Source organism: Ictidomys tridecemlineatus, chromosome 11 (genome assembly GCF_052094955.1).
Source record: "Ictidomys tridecemlineatus isolate mIctTri1 chromosome 11, mIctTri1.hap1, whole genome shotgun sequence".
Taxonomy (NCBI): domain Eukaryota; kingdom Metazoa; phylum Chordata; class Mammalia; order Rodentia; family Sciuridae; genus Ictidomys; species Ictidomys tridecemlineatus.
In genome coordinates this window covers 87,185,476-87,204,357 of record NC_135487.1, presented here as the reverse complement: position 1 = coordinate 87,204,357, position 18,882 = coordinate 87,185,476, and the positions used below count along the sequence as shown (strand labels likewise).

The 18,882-nt window shown below is 30.7% G+C and overlaps 1 protein-coding gene across 7 annotated transcripts in view; it reads left to right on the top strand.

Moving 5' to 3' along the window:
- Positions 1-18,882, top strand: part of Col11a1 (collagen type XI alpha 1 chain) — a 208,372-nt gene that overhangs the window by 109,498 nt on the left and 79,992 nt on the right. For all 7 annotated transcript variants that reach the window (XM_078026837.1, XM_078026836.1, XM_078026841.1 and 4 more), the window contains 9 exons: positions 540-593; positions 2,355-2,462; positions 5,127-5,180; positions 9,956-10,009; positions 10,144-10,188; positions 10,309-10,362; positions 10,498-10,542; positions 14,431-14,484; positions 18,360-18,413. In XM_078026837.1, the coding sequence (XP_077882963.1) occupies positions 540-593; positions 2,355-2,462; positions 5,127-5,180; positions 9,956-10,009; positions 10,144-10,188; positions 10,309-10,362; positions 10,498-10,542; positions 14,431-14,484; positions 18,360-18,413 (522 nt within the window). The remainder of the gene's footprint in view (positions 1-539; positions 594-2,354; positions 2,463-5,126; positions 5,181-9,955; positions 10,010-10,143; positions 10,189-10,308; positions 10,363-10,497; positions 10,543-14,430; positions 14,485-18,359; positions 18,414-18,882) is intronic.

Genomic DNA, 18,882 nt, shown 5'->3' with positions numbered 1-18,882 from the left:
TGGCGCCACGATAAGCAATTTGTACACACGGATGACATATTTTCTCCTTCCTATTTTCACCTGAAGAGAGTATAATATAGAGAACAAATTAAGTTAGAAGGCATCCAACCAAATCACAGGATATTAAATGCACAATGTAAAATTCTTTGATAAAAATTAGCAAGTTAAGGGTAAAACTTTTTATTTGATAGAATAAGACTTTGTAAATCATGTTAAATGATAATTACTTTCTTTATGAAAATAGCATAAGATATATCTTATTACAGAATTACTTCTGTCATGAGCTACAGAAGACATGATGGACACATTTATGAAAAATTCCTTAATTCATAGCCAATATTTGAAGAAAGATTGGAAGATTCTGGGAATAAGGAAATAGGAACAGAGATGGAGTAGGGAAGAAGGAGATTTCACATCTAGAATTCATAATTCCCAGGATAATTTCACCTAATAATTAGCACTCATTTTAGATAACCATATTTTAGATTCTTACACTCATCAGACTAAACTTTTGTTTATTCCATGTATTTCTTATGTAGGGTGAAGACGGCTTTCCAGGATTCAAAGGTGACATGGGTCTTAAAGGCGACAGAGTGAGTAGAAAGAAAATTTATACGAATACATAAAATTACATATTATACATGCATTCTAATCTTGAAAAATAGCAAGTACAGAATAAAGTAAAATGTTTCTATTAAGATTTTTCTCACTTGAGGTTTTCCTTGAATATCACGCATTTTATGTTTCTTGGAGATAGAATAGTACCATTTGTTTTCTAGACATTATCTTAAATTTTTCATTTCGCCTATAAAAGCACACAGGTGCACACTTTTCCAGACACAAAGTTCTCTACTAACTATATGTCCCAATAAACTCATCATATGTTGAAAATATTATGAATTGAAAATACATTTCAAATGTCTAACCTACTAAGTATCAGCTTAGCAGCACAATATAATGTGGAGTATCAGTTGTTATCTTGCTGATCACATGTTTGGCTGAGAGCTGAGCCTCTCTACAGCTGCCCAACAACTTGAGAGAATATCAAACCATACATGACAGCCTGGGAATTGATGAAAATCCAAAATATGAAGTATGGTTTCTATTGAATGTACTTTGCTTTTTCCCCATGGTAAAGTAAAAGAACTGTGTTTTGAACCATTTTAAGTTGGGGGCTATCTGTATAATATATACTTTGAGTATATGTATATGCAGTCCCTGACTTACAATTTTTGACTTTGTGATTTTTTTGAATTTATAATATTGCAAACATACAGTCTATTTTTCACTCTCAACATAGTATTCAGTAAATTGCATGGGATTCTCAACACTGTATTATGAAACAGTCTTTATTAGATGATTCAGTCAACTGTAGACTACTGTAAATTTTCTGAGCACTTTTAAGGTAGGCTAGGATTAGCTGGGAATTTTCATAGCTTACGTGTATTAAATATTAAATGCATCTTGACAGTATATTTTCAACTCACAATGGATTTATTGAGATAACAGACACAGTTTATTAAGATATAACAGACATATAGACACAGTTTTAGAATACAATTATCAAATTACTTTAAGCAATCTGACAGGCTTATTCTAAATTTAGTTCTTAAAATTTAAACTGTGCTGCCTAGAAACTACCTGTCTGCAACTTTCATAAATTTTCAGTAGTTTTGAATTTCAGGTTCTAAGAATAAAATTTTTCTCTGAACATAAGCTCTAAAACACAACAACAAAAATATCATTCACCTAAAGCAAATTAGATGCTTTATTGGGAATTTTTTTAATAACTAATATGATAATGTACCTAATACCTCTGAGTATAAAAACATACCATATAAGACTTTGGTTTACTTCAAATTCACATAAAAACCTGTGTTCGGGATGGGAAACATTTACTTTGTATCCCAGTTCCTAATTCTTAAATAAAAATGAAGTCTAGAAAGAAGATACTTTTTCTGTGTTTCAAATGATGATTTCCAAAGTAGTTTTCTTATTTATTCTTTTTTTTCTCTCTCAATCTCTCTCTGCCTGTGTCTCTTTCTTTGTCTCTGTCATATCTAACTCCACCACCATCTCTGTCATTCTCTATCACAGATGTCTCAAAAGCAAGTTAACATCATATATGGTGGCATCTGGCTTCTGCAGATTTTCAGTATGTGAAGTTATATTTAGTTGTTTATTTAGAAATGGAGCAAATAATGAAGTCTAACCCTTGCAAGCTTCCTTGTCAAATATAAAACATGAATAAACAAACCAAAAATTGAAGAATCTGATTTTCAGATAGGTTAGCCTCTCTGCCTGTTAGGTTCCACATGTTTTAAGTTACAGAATGTTATTTCTCTATCCTTCAGGGAGAAGTTGGCCAAATAGGCCCAAGAGGAGAAGATGGTCCTGAAGGCCCCAAAGGTCGTGCAGGTCCCACTGGAGACCCAGGTCCTTCTGGTCAAGCAGGAGAAAAGGTTGGCGAAACTCTAAATGCATGGGTCCCCTGTGGAAGATGCTTCATTGACATTTTAAATACTTTTCATCACTGATGTCAGGAAGCTAAAGGAATCTATTATATTTCAAGTTGATCCATGTACTACCCAGAGTATAATCATGAGAAGAACACATTTATCATTTTTCACTTACGTGTATTTTTTTGGTCCCTCTGCTTTCCGTAGCCATACAGGATCAGCTCTTCCACATTCGATGCTGAGAAATGGAGAATGAGTAAAGGATGAAAGAGTTAATAAAAGATGTTCTCTGATTATTGTTTTGGATCAAGTAGAATCATTTTTGTCTCTCAAACCAAAATATACAGTGTTTTTAACCATGTATTTTCATAGAATAAATATTTTTAAAAAATATTTATTTTCAAAAAAATTTAATTTAAAGATGACACAAGTTATCACTTGTAGTTTGAAGTATTCCTGGAAAATACTAATATTCATTGTTTTGAGAAACAGTGATGGGGCTGTATGTATATGCCAAAAATATATACAATTACTGTATTTACATTTAAATATAACACGAAGCAACATTAAAATTATATCTCAGGACCATTTAGTGAATAATTAACTTTTCAAAATATTCCATGAAACTAAATTGAAAAGGAAAAAAAATAGTTAGAAATATCTATGATAAGTATTATCCCATTATGTGCACTAAAGCAAAATATAGTTAGATTCTTATGGTGAAATTGAAATGATTTCTCTGGTTTTATGCATACATAAGTCTATATTTTCTGTAATAAGCATGCTGTTTTTCTATAAGATAAAGAAGTTCTATGCTATTTGATAAAACTCTAGTATTTTCACCTCCAAACCATCCTGTCCAGAAGTAAAATAGGTTACATAGGTATTATGTGAAGATTGTGACTATTTAAATTAAAAAAAATGTCATGTCATTGGCAATCATCTGATATGACAGTTCTACTGTTTGGCATTTTGAAAAATTTGCCATGTCTGAATTGATGAACAGTATTGTGTTTGGGCAGTGTAAAGAAAAGACAAGGGAAAGACAAAGCCTCACCATACTGTTATACCCTTCTACTTAAGTGCTGAGTTGCCCACAGTTTAAGGATTAACCTGGGACTTTGATCTCTCCTCCACTGGACTCTGTCTTATGTGTCTGAGGCAACAGCAGTTTCTGCCACCTCAAAATCCTTCATTTTTAACATTTCCTTATGTCTGTATGCATTTACTGAAGTTGTCTATCACCATATTGCAAAAAGAAACACATACTGTCTGAATTTATTTTTAAATAATTTTAAAATGAGTAAGAGTATACATTCTAATGTAGTAATTAGCGTAGAACATTGATAGTTTTGTGATCATAATTAGAGAATTTCATTAACCTTGAAATCAATGGAGTAAAACAAGCTATGAAACATAATGTATCCAAGGGGACATCATTATAAGTATGCTTCTTAGGGCTTGTTTGCATATTTTCCATCTGAAGACTGCTTATCTATGCAATGTTAATCATAACTCCATCAACTCTTTAGTTCAATCTATAATAATGAGGTCATCAACTATGTTCTTAATTTCTTGCCTTGCTTTATCCAGTAAAATGTTAATTTTGTTCATGAAGTTCTTCTCATATTTTAATATTGCATGTACAATGCAATGAAAATGGTTTATTTCCATTTTTATTTCTTTAAGTGTACATTGGAAATGTTACTCCAAGCTTGCTAATGTTTAAGACATCAGTGCATAATATTTTATACATTATGTATGCCTTTATAAGCATCTTATTACAGAAAATGATATACAGTAAAATTTTACATTTTATTGATTTATTTATCCCTCTACTTATATTTTCTTACTAATGATTTATTTATTAAGTAATTTCAGAAGCTAACATTTTAGAATGACTTTTGAAGTCTCTTATTATTGGTTTTACATTGTTATAATTCTTCATAGTTTATACTTTATTTTAGCAGTTACAGATTGACCATAACCGCCTTGTACTAGTACAAAATAGTTATTCGTGGGTGCCCACTGGGAAGAAGTAACACTCCACAACATTCATCATTATTAGTTATCACCCTCAATGTGTAACAAGTTTATTAATCAGCTTTATCCAATATTTGAATAAATTTAAAAATTGCTCAAAATTTAATTCACAATATCTTTTAATATAGTTATTCATAGTTTACTTACTGAGAAAAAGTTAAATAACTTATCACTTGCTTTATATTTAGACTGTGAAAAAAGAAATAATTTACTGAAAAGATTTGCTTCTGTTAGAGCAATAAAATCTGAATGTACTTCCAACTCCATGAACTATCTTGAATGACTATTTAATGTTGAAAAAGCTTATTTTTTTTGTTGTTATGCGTTGGAGTTTAAAAAATGGAAAAGCTTTCTTTAGCTAGGATTTTATGTCCCCAAAGAAAGTCTTATCCCTTACTCAAGAGATGTTAAATTATGCAACATTAAATCATTAGAAAGATGCCAAAAGCAACAATTTCCTTTTCCAATGGAAACGAAGAAATGTTATGTAGATAAAATAGTGTAAACACTTTCTGATCTTCCTTTGAGGTGTACAAATATATGACTCTAATATTTAGAAAAATTATTAAAATTTTCACTGAAGTATAATTTTACTTATTTATTTATTTAATTTTTTAACTTTAGGGGAAGCTTGGAGTTCCAGGGTTACCAGGATATCCAGGAAGACAAGGTCCTAAGGTAAAATAATTAGCTTGAGTTTTATAGTTTATCAACATGTTATAAAATCTCTTAAAATTAATCATCCATGATTATCTCACAGTTGATAGTGTAGAGGAGATGGGAACATAAAATATAATTCCACAAGTGACAATCAATGGGTACGTGGTCTCTGGAGTACATGGATCTTATAGAGCCTATGGAAACATGGATTGAAGGATTCCAGGACATGGCATCATGGAAGGAAGGACAGTAGGCTACTTCCTTGTGTTTGGAATAAAGTCTCTTCCAAGGAAGAACATTAGAGTATATCAAAGTCATCAAGTGGATGACATCTGAAGGATGACAGCTTTTGATTTCATTTCTGTTGTTCTGCAGGCTTGAATTACCACTTGATTTCTGTCTTTTATAGGGTTGGTATACATCTTTCGCTTACCCTGTTGACCTCATTTTCATCAGTATTTATTTCCCAGGGCAGTTGTAACAAATCTCACAAACTTCCACCTACAACCAAGGAAATGCACTTTCTCTCCATTGTGGAGGCCAGAAGTTGGAAGTCAAGATATGTGCAGGGCTGCATTCCTTACCAAGCCTTAGGGGAGACTGCGTCTTAGCCTCACCCTACACCTATTGGTTCTGGGTGTCCTTTGGCTTCTGACAGTATTTCTCCAGTCTCTGCCCTATCTTTACATGGTCTTTTTTCCTGATTGTCTATTTCTTTTCCTTGGTGTCTTATAAGGATACTGTCACTGGAATTAGGAACTATCTGGATAATTCAGGATGATCTCCTTTCAAGATCCTTAATTTCATTTGAGGAAGACCAGACATTTTTGTTTTTCTCCTCCTCCTCCTCCTTTTCCTCCTCCTCCTCCTTTAAAATAAAGCAGAATTCACAGGTTTCAGAGCTTTGGATTTGGATGTATCAATTTTTGGGGAAGGGTCACTATTAACCCCATTATATCACATGAATCCCATTTAAAAAAAATTTTTTAATCGTGGTTGGACACAATACTTTTATTTATTTATTTCTATGTGGTACCGAGGATCAAACCCAGCGCCTTGAATGTGCTAGGTGAGCACTCTACTGCTGAGCCACAACCCCAGCCCCTGAATCCCATTTTTGAGTATTTGAAATATACATATTTTATGAAAAAGAAGATGGTTTTAAAATTGTGTTTTAATCTCCAGGACTCATTTTTCCCCAGCTAACCATACAATTTAGTGAAGACTGTAGTTGATTCATTGACTAGGTACATTAAGATAGTTTGTAAGTGTTGATTATTAATATTGGAGGGTTCATTATATACTGTATATGTAGATGAAAGTCTCTATATTAATCTATTTCCCTATATATAGCACAGTTTGACCCATTCACACATAATACATAGAGTGGAAAAATCCTGATTGTATAATATTCTATTATACAATTAACATATATTTATTAATCATTTCACAGATAACTAGGGTGAGACAGAAATGTCCCTCCCCCAGTGAAAGGTAGACTACATGCAGTTGTATAACTCATTGTCTAGTGATGACACTATTTTAGGCTTGTCATGATTTTTCTTATAATTTTTCATAAGAAACACATAATATTTTGAGCTCTTCTTAAATAAGATTCATAAAATTTGTGATTTAAAAATAATACAAGTATCATTTAAATGTATTCTAATACACTGAAATTTTGAATAGTTATTTTGAATAATTATTTTGGCCTTTTAAATATTATCTCTAATATATTGCTCTAATATATTATCTCTAATATATTTCTTTCAAATGTCAACATTGTTTCACAAATATTGTAAAAAGTTATTCACTGCAGAATAAACAGCCTTACGCTTCATGAATTCTTGATCTATTTACTGGGCTGGATTATAGTTGTGGTGTTGTTTTGTTTTGACTTGAATACTTAGAAAACTGCCATAACATTACTTGAATGAACACAATTTTATGAGTTTATCTGAAATTCTGATTATTTTTGTTTCTTCTAAGTCATTTCTTTGCTTAGTATTCTTTGAATTCTTTTTATTAGAAAAATGCAACAGAATGACTAAATAGAAATATTTCTTCCTAGAGAAATCAAATGTATTTCTAATTCGCTAACTTAAATGTCTGAAATATTGGTCTTTATTTTTTATATTTTTTTTCTCCAAAATTAAATTTTTTTTCTATGATCAAAGAACTTTTGGGTTTCTCATTTCTAAAACAAAAGTTATGGGTACATTAAAGATCAAAGATAGCCTCACTTTTTTTTCTATGTGGAAGCCAATGAATTTTGAATGGAATTAAGTCTTTATTATATTAAGAGTGAAATTTGATTGCTCATCTCTTTGAAGCAATTTAAGGACTATAATTAGACACTTTAATTTATACAGTGTCTTTGTAGCAATATAAACCATAATGGGAATTCAGAAGTCACACCATCATATTTTAAGATGATAGCTATTTCAAACTGTAAAATCTCTTTCTGGATAGTGTGCTTTAACAATTCAAATGGCATTTAAAATAATTTTGAAAGTTTCACTTTTATTAACTGATATAATTTTATTATATCATTAGTCTTTGACATTGTCGTCTCTTTTGTTTTTTGTTTCTTCTATCTAAAAGTAGGTGATGCCTTTTCACAGAGTCTGTATTTTGTTGATAAGTCCTTATACAGGAAAATAAAGATACTATCCCCATATATTATAAACTGCTTAACTTGTGGATCGAACTCTTTGTGTTTATTTCCCACTGACTTCCTAGAGCAGAAACCATGTAAAAAAAAAAAAAAATACATGCATTGAAAATAAATTGATCTATGGGAACAATTTGCTTAAATTAGTATTTATAAATATGATTAGTTCTATCTGGTCAAGTCAAGACAGACTAATTATTTGTTCCCAGGTAAAATTTAATGAAAATAAATTTTTATATTTTCTTGTCAAATTCCTGAAATAGCCATACCATAAAACTCTATCAGATGCACCTTTATCTGATTCTCTGTAGAGAAAGGAAAGAAGCTTCAAAAGCCCTTCACAAAATATAATTAGTAGAGACTTTTCCGCTAGTATGTGGAAATTTCATCTCTAACAATTGTCTTTCGGTTGAACACAAGTTGACTCTAAAGTCATGAATCAGAATATGTTGAAAAGTGGGTTATAATACTTTGGGTTATTATTTTAACCATCAACTGCCTTAGGTCTTTACATACGATTTTCCTGATTTACTTTAATAGCACTTGTGGAAGAAATTAGTAGAATTCAGCCTACTTGCTAAGAATGTAATATTCATCACTTTCAAATTTGGAATAAAGCTAAATAGTTATCTTCTTTCTGCATATAGGTAATATTTCATACTTGCCTGTTCTTACTGTACATGTTTAAGAAACAGTTTCCAAGAATTCTCAAACATTAAAGTACATACCGCCTGCAGAGGTTGTTGAATGAGCAGATTCTTGGACCTTCTATCAGATTGTGTGTTTTAATTTCTGTAGGTATGCAGTGTGACTTGCCAATTCATATTTTCAGCAATAATTAGATTATTCTCAGACAGAGGGACCATGTATCAGAGGGACCACGTATGGAGAATAATTGTTTTAGTGTAGGTCAATGCAAGTCAGTTGATTCCAAAAACCACAAAATTTGTTTAAGTCAAAGGAGATTTAGTTATATTTCCTATCTGCTAGAGACTTTACACATTATTGAACCTAATTATACAGTGGTCTAAACAGGAAAGGCAAATATTTAGAAAACCTCCAGCCATCTCCAGGGACTTATAGTAAATAAAATGATTTGAACCTTGATCTGTATTTCCTTATTTAATTATGAGGAGACTGGTCTCAGTCTTGATTAAAGAAATATCTGACAAGATGAAAAATCTGGGATTATACACAAAGTCAAAAGGAGGAATTTTAATATTGGAGATTATATTATATTTCATCTGTAAAATGTGGTCATATGTGGCCTAAATAAAATAATGTTTCAGTGTATTTATTGCATTTAAAAAATGATCATTATATTATAATTATTATTGTTACTCAGTATTCCTTTATTCCAATCTCCCTTCACTTTCAAAATACCTATAAAATATGTATTACTGGCCTCATTTTGCAAAAAAAAAAATCATACTCAAACAGGATAAGTAATGTATACAACTTACTTAACTGGTGCGTGACAGACAGAAACCTTGAATTTTTATCTTTGGAATACTAAACATAGTATTTAATTGTTCAGTACCTTGCTTTGTTTGGTAATCACATTCAAGGGTCAAGTAGAAAACATGGAGGAAAGGTGGCCAGCCTATATGACTTATAAAGTTCTAAAAGTACACAGATATTCAGCTGAAATGATATACATATGGATACAATAATGTTAATTCAGGAAAAACATCTTCATAAAGCCTCTGTTTTAATGTTTGACTAGTCATGCTTATGAAAATAGGATTTTTCTTTAGAGTCAAAGCAAGAATGTAGACTATTAAGTTAAAAATACACTTTATACAAAATTGGACTGCTATTTTATAATAGGAGTTATAATTTTTTATTAATTATTTGACTTTTGAAGTTAAATACTAAAAACATGTTTTATTAATTCATGCTTTCAATGCTTCCAGGATTTCAGATGTCATTGTAAGTTCAATTTCAAATAAATAAGTGGAGCTCATGTGGTCCCTTTAAACTTATATATGATTTTAATTATATTTTTATTTAAGTATTACCAGCTGTGTCAGAATTTCTGTTTTCCAAAATAATCACATCTTTTGGCCTGCTCATTTTAGTTATCATATTCACTGTTTATTATTTTTTATTATTTTAGGGTTCCACTGGATTTCCTGGGTTTCCAGGTGCCAATGGGGAGAAAGGTGCACGGGTATGATATTTAATTGTTTTATCCTGAACTAGCTAATGTCAGTGTCCTTGCATGAGAAACCGTATTTCAACGCCAGACCTCATAATGTACTGTGGTATACAGCACATGGAAACGGTTTGAACTGTCTTTGGCAGGGAGTTGCTGGCAAACCAGGCCCGAGGGGTCAGCGTGGTCCAACGGTGAGTGCTTTTATTTAAAACAGTGATTTTCATTTGTGATTCAATTTTTCAATATAATGTTTCTATGCCTTTGGATTTGCTTGGAATTAGATCAGTTTCATGTTTTGCTCTCATATGCAGGGTCCTCGCGGTTCCAGAGGTGCAAGAGGTCCCACTGGAAAACCGGGCCCAAAGGTATTGTTGACACTTGTTTCAAATGATCTTTGTTGCAAATTCCTTTTCTGGAGGATGCCATAACAAGGAATCAAAACTGATCTTTCTTTTCTCTTCTCTCTCTCTCTCTCTCTTTTTTTTTTTTTTTCCTTCTAGGGCACTTCGGGAGGTGATGGCCCTCCTGGTCCTCCAGGTGAAAGAGTACGTATGATTCAGTCACCTAAAATAAGATGAAAATGAGTGTGCTTCTGCAAGTGTTTACACTTCTGGAAAAAAAAAGTATCTGTATCCATTCATCCACAAAAATTTTGTTTGAGTTAAAAAAAAAATCATATTCTTTAATTTACTTCGCCCTGCCAATATAAAAGCTTTATGAGTTATATGCAACTAATTTTATTAAAGAAATGAGAGAAATAATGTAATTGGCCTAAGATATTACTCTTAAACTCAAGCCAATGTAAATTTTTTATTTAAAATGTGCTTAAAACACCTATGCCCTCTCATCCACTTGTCTTGTTTTCCATATTAATACTCAATTTGTCTGTGGAGCTGGCAGCAAAATTATGCTGGTAGAATGCAAGCTACCAGTGGCCATTAAGCCACAATCAATATAAACTTAACTCAAGACAAAACATCTATTCCAGTAAATAGAAAAACTATTTAGTAAATTGATTTTCAATTGATATAAAATAAAGCAAAATACAGATGAGCAAGCGTGCCCTTTGTTTGGCTTTTTTGGCAAAATGCTGTTTTGCATGAGTCAGATTTTTTTTAATGCTATCCTCTGTATTATAGTCAAAGCTATTAGAATTACTTCTTAGTATCTGTAATAGCTTTTGATATTATATAGTCATGTTAGTATTTTTATTGATTATTATTTGAAACTTATGATAGGTGTTTTATAAAAGGAAAACTGAGAAAGAGTAGTTTTGTTACTCCAAAAAAGAAACAGTGAGTAAAACTTAGTTTTTATATATGACAAAAATGTGAGTACATATGATGTAAGAATAAATATATAATTAGTTACTTTCTGATTTTGGCTCATATTTAATTAAACTTTCCTAACATTTCTCATTCTTGATGAATTATTCCCAAATCAAGTCCATTCATTCTGTACCTTTTGAGTTAATAATGGACATATTTGATGATTACAGTTATTCAGCACATTAGATTAATTAAACTGGCCAAATCACTAAACAAATTGGAATAGTTTAACAAATTGTAGCACACTGATCTTTGTTTTTAAAGAACAGACTATATTCTCTTTTAGTGCTTTATTTATACATTCCAGAATTGAACAATCAACATGTTTCTTTATAAGTAAATATGCTTTTTGTTTTCTTTTTGTTTGCTTTTCATGGTGCTGGGGATCAAACCCAGGTCCTCATATGTGCAAATGAGACAGGTCCCAAGCTTATAAATACACTTTCAATGTTTTCACATTTTAATTTGAACATAGTGGTTAGATCCAACAGTACGAATACTTGTAATTGTAAAAACACTCTGAGAGTGGGAAAAATATATTTTGAGAATCAAAGCAAAGGGTAATTTTGTCTTTTTTAAATATGAATCTAGAAAGATTCATTTTCAGGCTGGGGGTGTGGCTCAGCAGTAGAATTGCTCGCCTAGCGCATGCAAGGCCCTGGGTTCGATCCTCAGCACCACATAAAAATAAATAAATAAAACAAAGGTGTTGTGTCCAACTACAACTAAAAAATAAATATTAAAAAAAAGTTAGATTTAATTGGGTCTGAGGTTACCAGATTTAGCAAAACAAAACAAAATATAACAGAACCAACATATCTAATTACGCTTGAATTCTACTTAAAAAGTGAGTAATTTTGGCATATGCATGCTCCTTGTAATATTTAGGGGATGTGAAAAACTATTCATTATTTGTCTAATAATAAAATTTAACTAGACGCTAGATATATTATACAGTTTTCGTACTTGGGTACAAACACAGTCTTTACATTGATTCTTTAAACATTTTTTTACCTTACCCAGAAACTATAGTAGTCCCTCTTTACCTGTACCTGCCATGGTTACATTCAGGACTCTAAGGTATTTGAAATTGCAGATAGTGCCAAACTCTATATAAACTATGTTTTTCCCCCCTATACTTTCTACATATGTATGATAAAGTTTATCAATTGAGCAGAGTAAACTATTAACACTAATAATAAAATAGATTATAACATACTGTAACAAAATTACCATCATCCTTATTCTTGTGCTTTGAGGACCTTATTTAGTAAAATAAGATTTAATTGAACACAGCCATTGCAATACTATGACAGTTGATTGTTAATTCAAATGGCTACTGAATGACTAATGGGTGTGTAGTATTTACAGTGTAAATGCCCTGAATAAGGGATTCTTTATGTTCCAGGTGTTCTGAACCAAAGGAGATGAAATTTTACTATGTGTAAAATAATACATAATTTTAAACCAATGAATTGTTTATTTCTAGTATTTTCTCTTTTATATTTTCAGAACATAATTGATCACCAGTAACTTACACTGTGGAAAGTAAAATCAGAAAAGGGGATACTACTATATTTGACTAATATAAGGAAAATATGTGAAAATTTTTTTGTGGAACTTTATAAAACAAGCTCAATTTTTTAAACTTTTCATTGAAATAGTGATTTTGAAAATGTTTCTTAAATTTAAAATCAAATTTTATTTTAAAAGTATTAAAATTTTAAAAAGCAAATATGTCTGAAAAAGTTAGGGGAATAGAGAGTACTGTAAAGCTTTAAAATACTATTTAAAATTTTTTTAATTTAAATGCTATGTTTTGTTTTCTTAAGTTTTTTTATGATGTATATTTAAGAATCATATTTTCATAGTTTAAAGATAGTACAAAAACTTATAAATTACACATATTTTCTCAGTATTTTATTAATTTCATGTTGTATTTTTTTAACTATATAAATTTGATGAATCCTTTTCATTTCAGAATGAGATGCTGGTAATAGTAAAAGCTTATGCTTATTGCAGAACTAGCATTGCCTTAAGAGTAGTAATGAAATTTTTCCTGAGAAGTCTAAACTGATACTTTAAAAGAATAAATTCTATTAAAGACCAACACTAATAAACTTTTAGAATGTAGATAAATCTTATTAAAACTGTATTACTTATTAAATTTTATTTATATTATCTTTAATTTTACATATCTTCTTTTTATGAATACAATTATTACATTCTGGCATACACAGAATTAACTTTTACCAATTTTTTTTTGCCACCAACACAATCATCATAAGAGTCTACTTCCTGCATTTTAAAGATATGTAAATAAGAAAGTTGAATAATATTGTTAATTAAACATCAAGCCTAGAATAATATTATAAAAGCATATTTAGACTGAATGTTAATGAGAATACTTATACAATAAAGTTCTTTTTATCTTTCTACCAAAGAAGTTTATACATGAGTAAAATGAGATAGTAACATCCTCAAAAATAAATACATTTTATCTACAAATATTGAAGATATCTTTTATGATTATTTTGAGATACTTTTTTGCCCTTTTTAAAATATTTTTTAGATGCATGGGCCTTTATTTTATTCATTTATTTATATGAGGTGCTGAGAATGGAACCCAGTGCCTCATACATGCTAGACAAGTGCTCTACCACTGAGCCACAGCCTCAGCCCCTTATTTTCCCTTTTATTTGTGACTAACTAGAGCCAGAAAATTTATGGAGTCACTTTTAAACACATTTTTCCTTTGGAGAAGTATGGCATTGAATTGAAATTTTCCTTTTATGAATGTTTATAGCCAACATTCAAAGTAAAAAAAAAAAAATCTGTGGAACTTATTGCTACCTATTGTTCTATTAGTTTTTTATATGAACTCTAGTAATACGTACAGTGCTCCTGTGATGTACAATTTTAAGTAGTAAAAAACTATTTTGCTTTTCTATTAGTACTAGTTATCGTATCATAGTACCATAGTTTTGTCACTACTGCGAAGAAGCTGTATGTTGTTCTGTATTTTAACTGTATAAATAAGCCATAAGGCGTGGAGGTGTCTCTTTCCAGGCATATCATTAAGCTTCCTATACTCTTTACTTTCAGGGTCCTCAAGGACCTCAGGGTCCAGTTGGATTTCCTGGACCAAAAGGCCCTCCTGTAAGTGTCATAATTTCCTTTTCTTTCTTTATTTTATAATATTTTCACATTTTTGAGTGTTGCAGTTTAAATTATGAGATGTAGGTGTAATTAAATCCCCATAAAAGCAAAATTGAAAATAAAATGTAAAAGAATGTTCTCCACTTATGAATTCAAAGAATTTTAATATAATTTAAACACCTCTTATTTTGCATTGTTTTAAATAATATGAATATTATTTTCTCAATTTCTTTTCTACAATATTTATTATTTGAATATTGTGCAATAAATATTTTTAATTATTAAATATTTGGTGTGTTGTAATTTCCCTGTTATGTTCCACTAGCAAATTACATCTTGCAAATGGAATTTTGCATCCATCTTCAATTATCACTTCCTAAAATTCTTCCAACATTCTGATACACTTACATCACATTGAGATTTATATGTTTTTATTATTTTTCGCTCTAGAATGCATTTTTTTAGAAAATGTAATGGTAACATTTATTGAATTATATTCTTCTTATAAAATTTTGTTTACTATAATACTGTTTTGAATGTCATCATTAAAAATTTTCCCAAAGCTAATTGAAATGCTTTATTTTCATATTTAAATATTAATGGGAACATAGTCCTGTTCAGTGGTTTTCTCTTTCTTTATCTTTTTTCCTCCTTTTCTCTCTTTCTCTTTCTTCCTTCCTTCCTTAATTCAGTTTCTTTATATACACGAGAATTACCTCACCCATCTGTCTAGTGCAATGGTTCTCAAAATGCTTGTTTTGGGCCAGTAGCAGCAGCTGCACTTGGGATATTAGTAGAAATACAAAGTTTCACCTGCCAGACATATTTTAATTAGCCATACAGATAGTTCTGTTTCATAACAGTTTGTGAATCATTGTTCTAACCTAGACTAGAAAATATCTTCCAAACTTTAGTGTGTATACAAAACAAGTTGGTGAATCATTTATTTTGAAAAACCTTCTTGAATTAAAGGTTAACCATTTAGGTAATCACTTACTTTTTGAAATAATTTTAGACACTGCTTAAGAGTATCATTTTAACACTTAACAGTTCTGCTTTATTACCACAAACATATCAGGTTATTATCTACATTATAGGATTATAAGTGAATTCACACACATAGTTACTATTAATATATTGATACTTTCTGCACATAATGTCTTGCTCACTGAGTTGTGTTCAAAATGCAGTATCATATGTGCAGTTTCACAGAGAATGAAAATGTGCTTTGTAAAGTGACTGTATATACACATTTCAAAAATAAGTTCAAAAGTATTCTGAAGCCATGTACATGGATCATTTAGCCAAAAGAAAAATCCACTTGAGACATATAGCCTTAATATTATTATATCTCCTATATTAGATACCTTTATACATCATACTTATACATTTACATATTTGTTTACATTGTTGTAAGTTGTTTCCCATGCAATATGATAATTTTATCAAAGAGAGCCATTGGACTCATTTTTCCTCAGACTTTTTCAGTTTGTTCTTTCACATGCCTTTTAGTTAAGTTTGGAGCCATTGATCATGCACTCATTTTATCTCTAAGAGGTATTAGAATTATAATAGATGCCTAGACTTTAGAAGCCCACAGTCTAGTTGGAGAGACATGGCACTATTAAGAAGCATTGCTGTCCCTGCTGAATGAAGTGGCTTGTGTACTGTTTACTATTCAGTGAAATATTAAAGTATGAACTAAAAATGCTTAACATATTTCTGGTATAAAGTTTTATGAAATTTGGAAAAGAAATACCTTCATCTCTTTGACATAGAAAGAAGAAATTGATCCCAGTGGTTTGGGAGGCTGAGGCAGGAGCAAGTTCAAAACCAGCCTCAGCAACTTAGCAGCTAGGGGTGTGCTCAAAGATTAAGCACCTCTGGGTTTAATCCTCAGTACCAAAGCAGAGGATAAAAAAGAAAGAAAAAAAATGAGGTGAGAGATAGAACCAGTCTCCTCCTACAGACTAATTACACACACACACACACACACACACACACACACACACATTCACACAAAGACTGAGTGTTTGGAATGTTCTCTTTTGGTTCTTTTACTTTTATGTCATTCTTTGCCATATTTGGAGAGTATACAATTATCTCATTCAAGAAAAAGTTTAAATGATTAAAATTTATAGCATCATTATTATGAGGAACATTTATATATGTAGGAAAAAATATCAAATCTAGTGTTCATGAGGGTGTTTTCTCACTGGATAGTTTAAAAACTATTTGGAAGAGTTTTTCCACAATTTGACTTCCTGTATATACACACCTCCCTTTCGATGAACTTGTTTCCTCCATCCTTCATTAACTAAATCAAAAGAGTAGCCTATTTGGATGGATAAAATTATCATTTATAAATAAACTATTTAGCAATTATTTGGCTTTATTTTATTGGGTAGTAGTGGAAAGCCATTATAGTTATTAATTGCCTAATATTAGAAGTACATACTTAAATCAAGAAAAGTGGTGATGATACTGATCCTATAGACCATTAACTCTGTTGCCTTAGACTGTCTAGAAATACCACTAAAAACCATGTTGCTTTCATTCCAGGATATCATCATTTAGAACTAAAATCACTGTTTTAAAGGATTATAATTTCTGTAATGAACATTTCATCTCTATCAGCAAATATAGTGAGATATTTAACTTTAATATTTACAGATTTGTTAGAAACGTGTGTATGTTTTATACTGATTGCAAAGCTCAGCATTTAAGAAGTGTTTTAGTTTGGTAGGGAAATACCAGACTCAAATTTATGATTCTTTAGCTGTCTTTCACTGCTTTTAGTAAATTTTTTATAATTACCTGAAACTGATATCATATTAATTCCATCTGTATCAAAATAGAGACAAAGGAGAAAAATTGTTTTTATTTGTTGTTTTGAAAACATGAACCTGGATAAAATCTTCTAGAATGAACTACCCATTTTTGTGTTTCACTTCTAAACTGAGGGCAAAACATCATCTTATATTACACATGACCTAGTGAGAAATGGAAACATATCTAATATGTTTTAATTAAAAAAATGTTGAAGTGACATCTAAGAAGGTTTGGGCCCTTGGAACTCCAGTTTTGTTCCTTGGAGAGTTGTTTGCTTTAAGTACTTAGTTAATTGCTTCATCTATTTCTTCAAACATGACAAAGATTGCACCCATTAGAGAAAGCAATACCATGGCAGAGTTGCTCTCCAGTACTTCATAAGAATTTTGCTTCCAAGAGGGTATTTAAGAAAACTGAATGGGAAAAAGTGGCTCTGATCATTTCCAGAATTGAGCATAGTACATTGTTTCCTTTACTTGAAGCGATTTTAGATGAAAAGTGCCTTTGTTTTTGTAAATTTCATTCCTTTTTCATTCTTGTCAGTTTGAAGTTTGGATCACCACTAGAGGACACTATCTTTCTCTATTATCCATGTTTCAATGCACAGGGAATTGGCTTACAAACACATCACTCACACACACACACACACATACACACACACACACACAAATTGAAGAATAGTTTTGCAAAAATAAATTTTTTTATTTTAATCATGTGGAAGAAAGAAAATAAAATGCAGACCTATGCAAATATTGTTTTAAAAAGATGAAATGAGATAAATTCACTTAATTGTAAAAGGTATAGAATAGAATTCTACATTTTTTCTTTAGTCTCAATTATAGCTACAGACTTATGTTAAAGAGATACATGGCATATATAAAACTGAACATCACCAAGTATAAAATCAATTAGAACATCAAAATATAATGTCCAGTGAAATATCAGTAAATTGTCTAACATAATACTTCTAGTCTAACATAATACTTCTAGTCTATAATTAAAGATATATTTACTTCATGGATATTTAAAACTTGTGATTTCAGGGTCCACCTGGGAAGGATGGGCTGCCAGGACACCCTGGGCAACGTGGTGAAACAGTAAGTAACTGTTTCTGAGTGGAATTTTCAATCTTTAGTACCTCATTGGTTCATAGAAGCTACTTATTTTAACATTTAAATGACCAGCTTGAGAACAATGTAGGAATGAATTCCATTAGACCTTTTATTAAAACATGAATAAATACATAAATAGACCAATGTTTATACCTAAACAAATAACCTTGAAAAAACTGTTATGTTAATTTATTTAATTGATCTATTGTTAATAATAGTACTTTAATAATGAGTTGGTGGAAGGGAACACATTATTCTTTGGATGCTTTCATGATATCGTTACACATTACTGTAAGTCATGCACATAACACAAAGTTCTTCTTTCCAGAACTAGAGAGTAAATTCTGCTGATGTTACAACCATAAGGGTATAAGTGGTATGGAACTATTTCAAATGCTTCCTCTCTTGTTGAGTAGGGAAGTGTAGATTGAAAAAAGTAATTTTGTGTTATTTA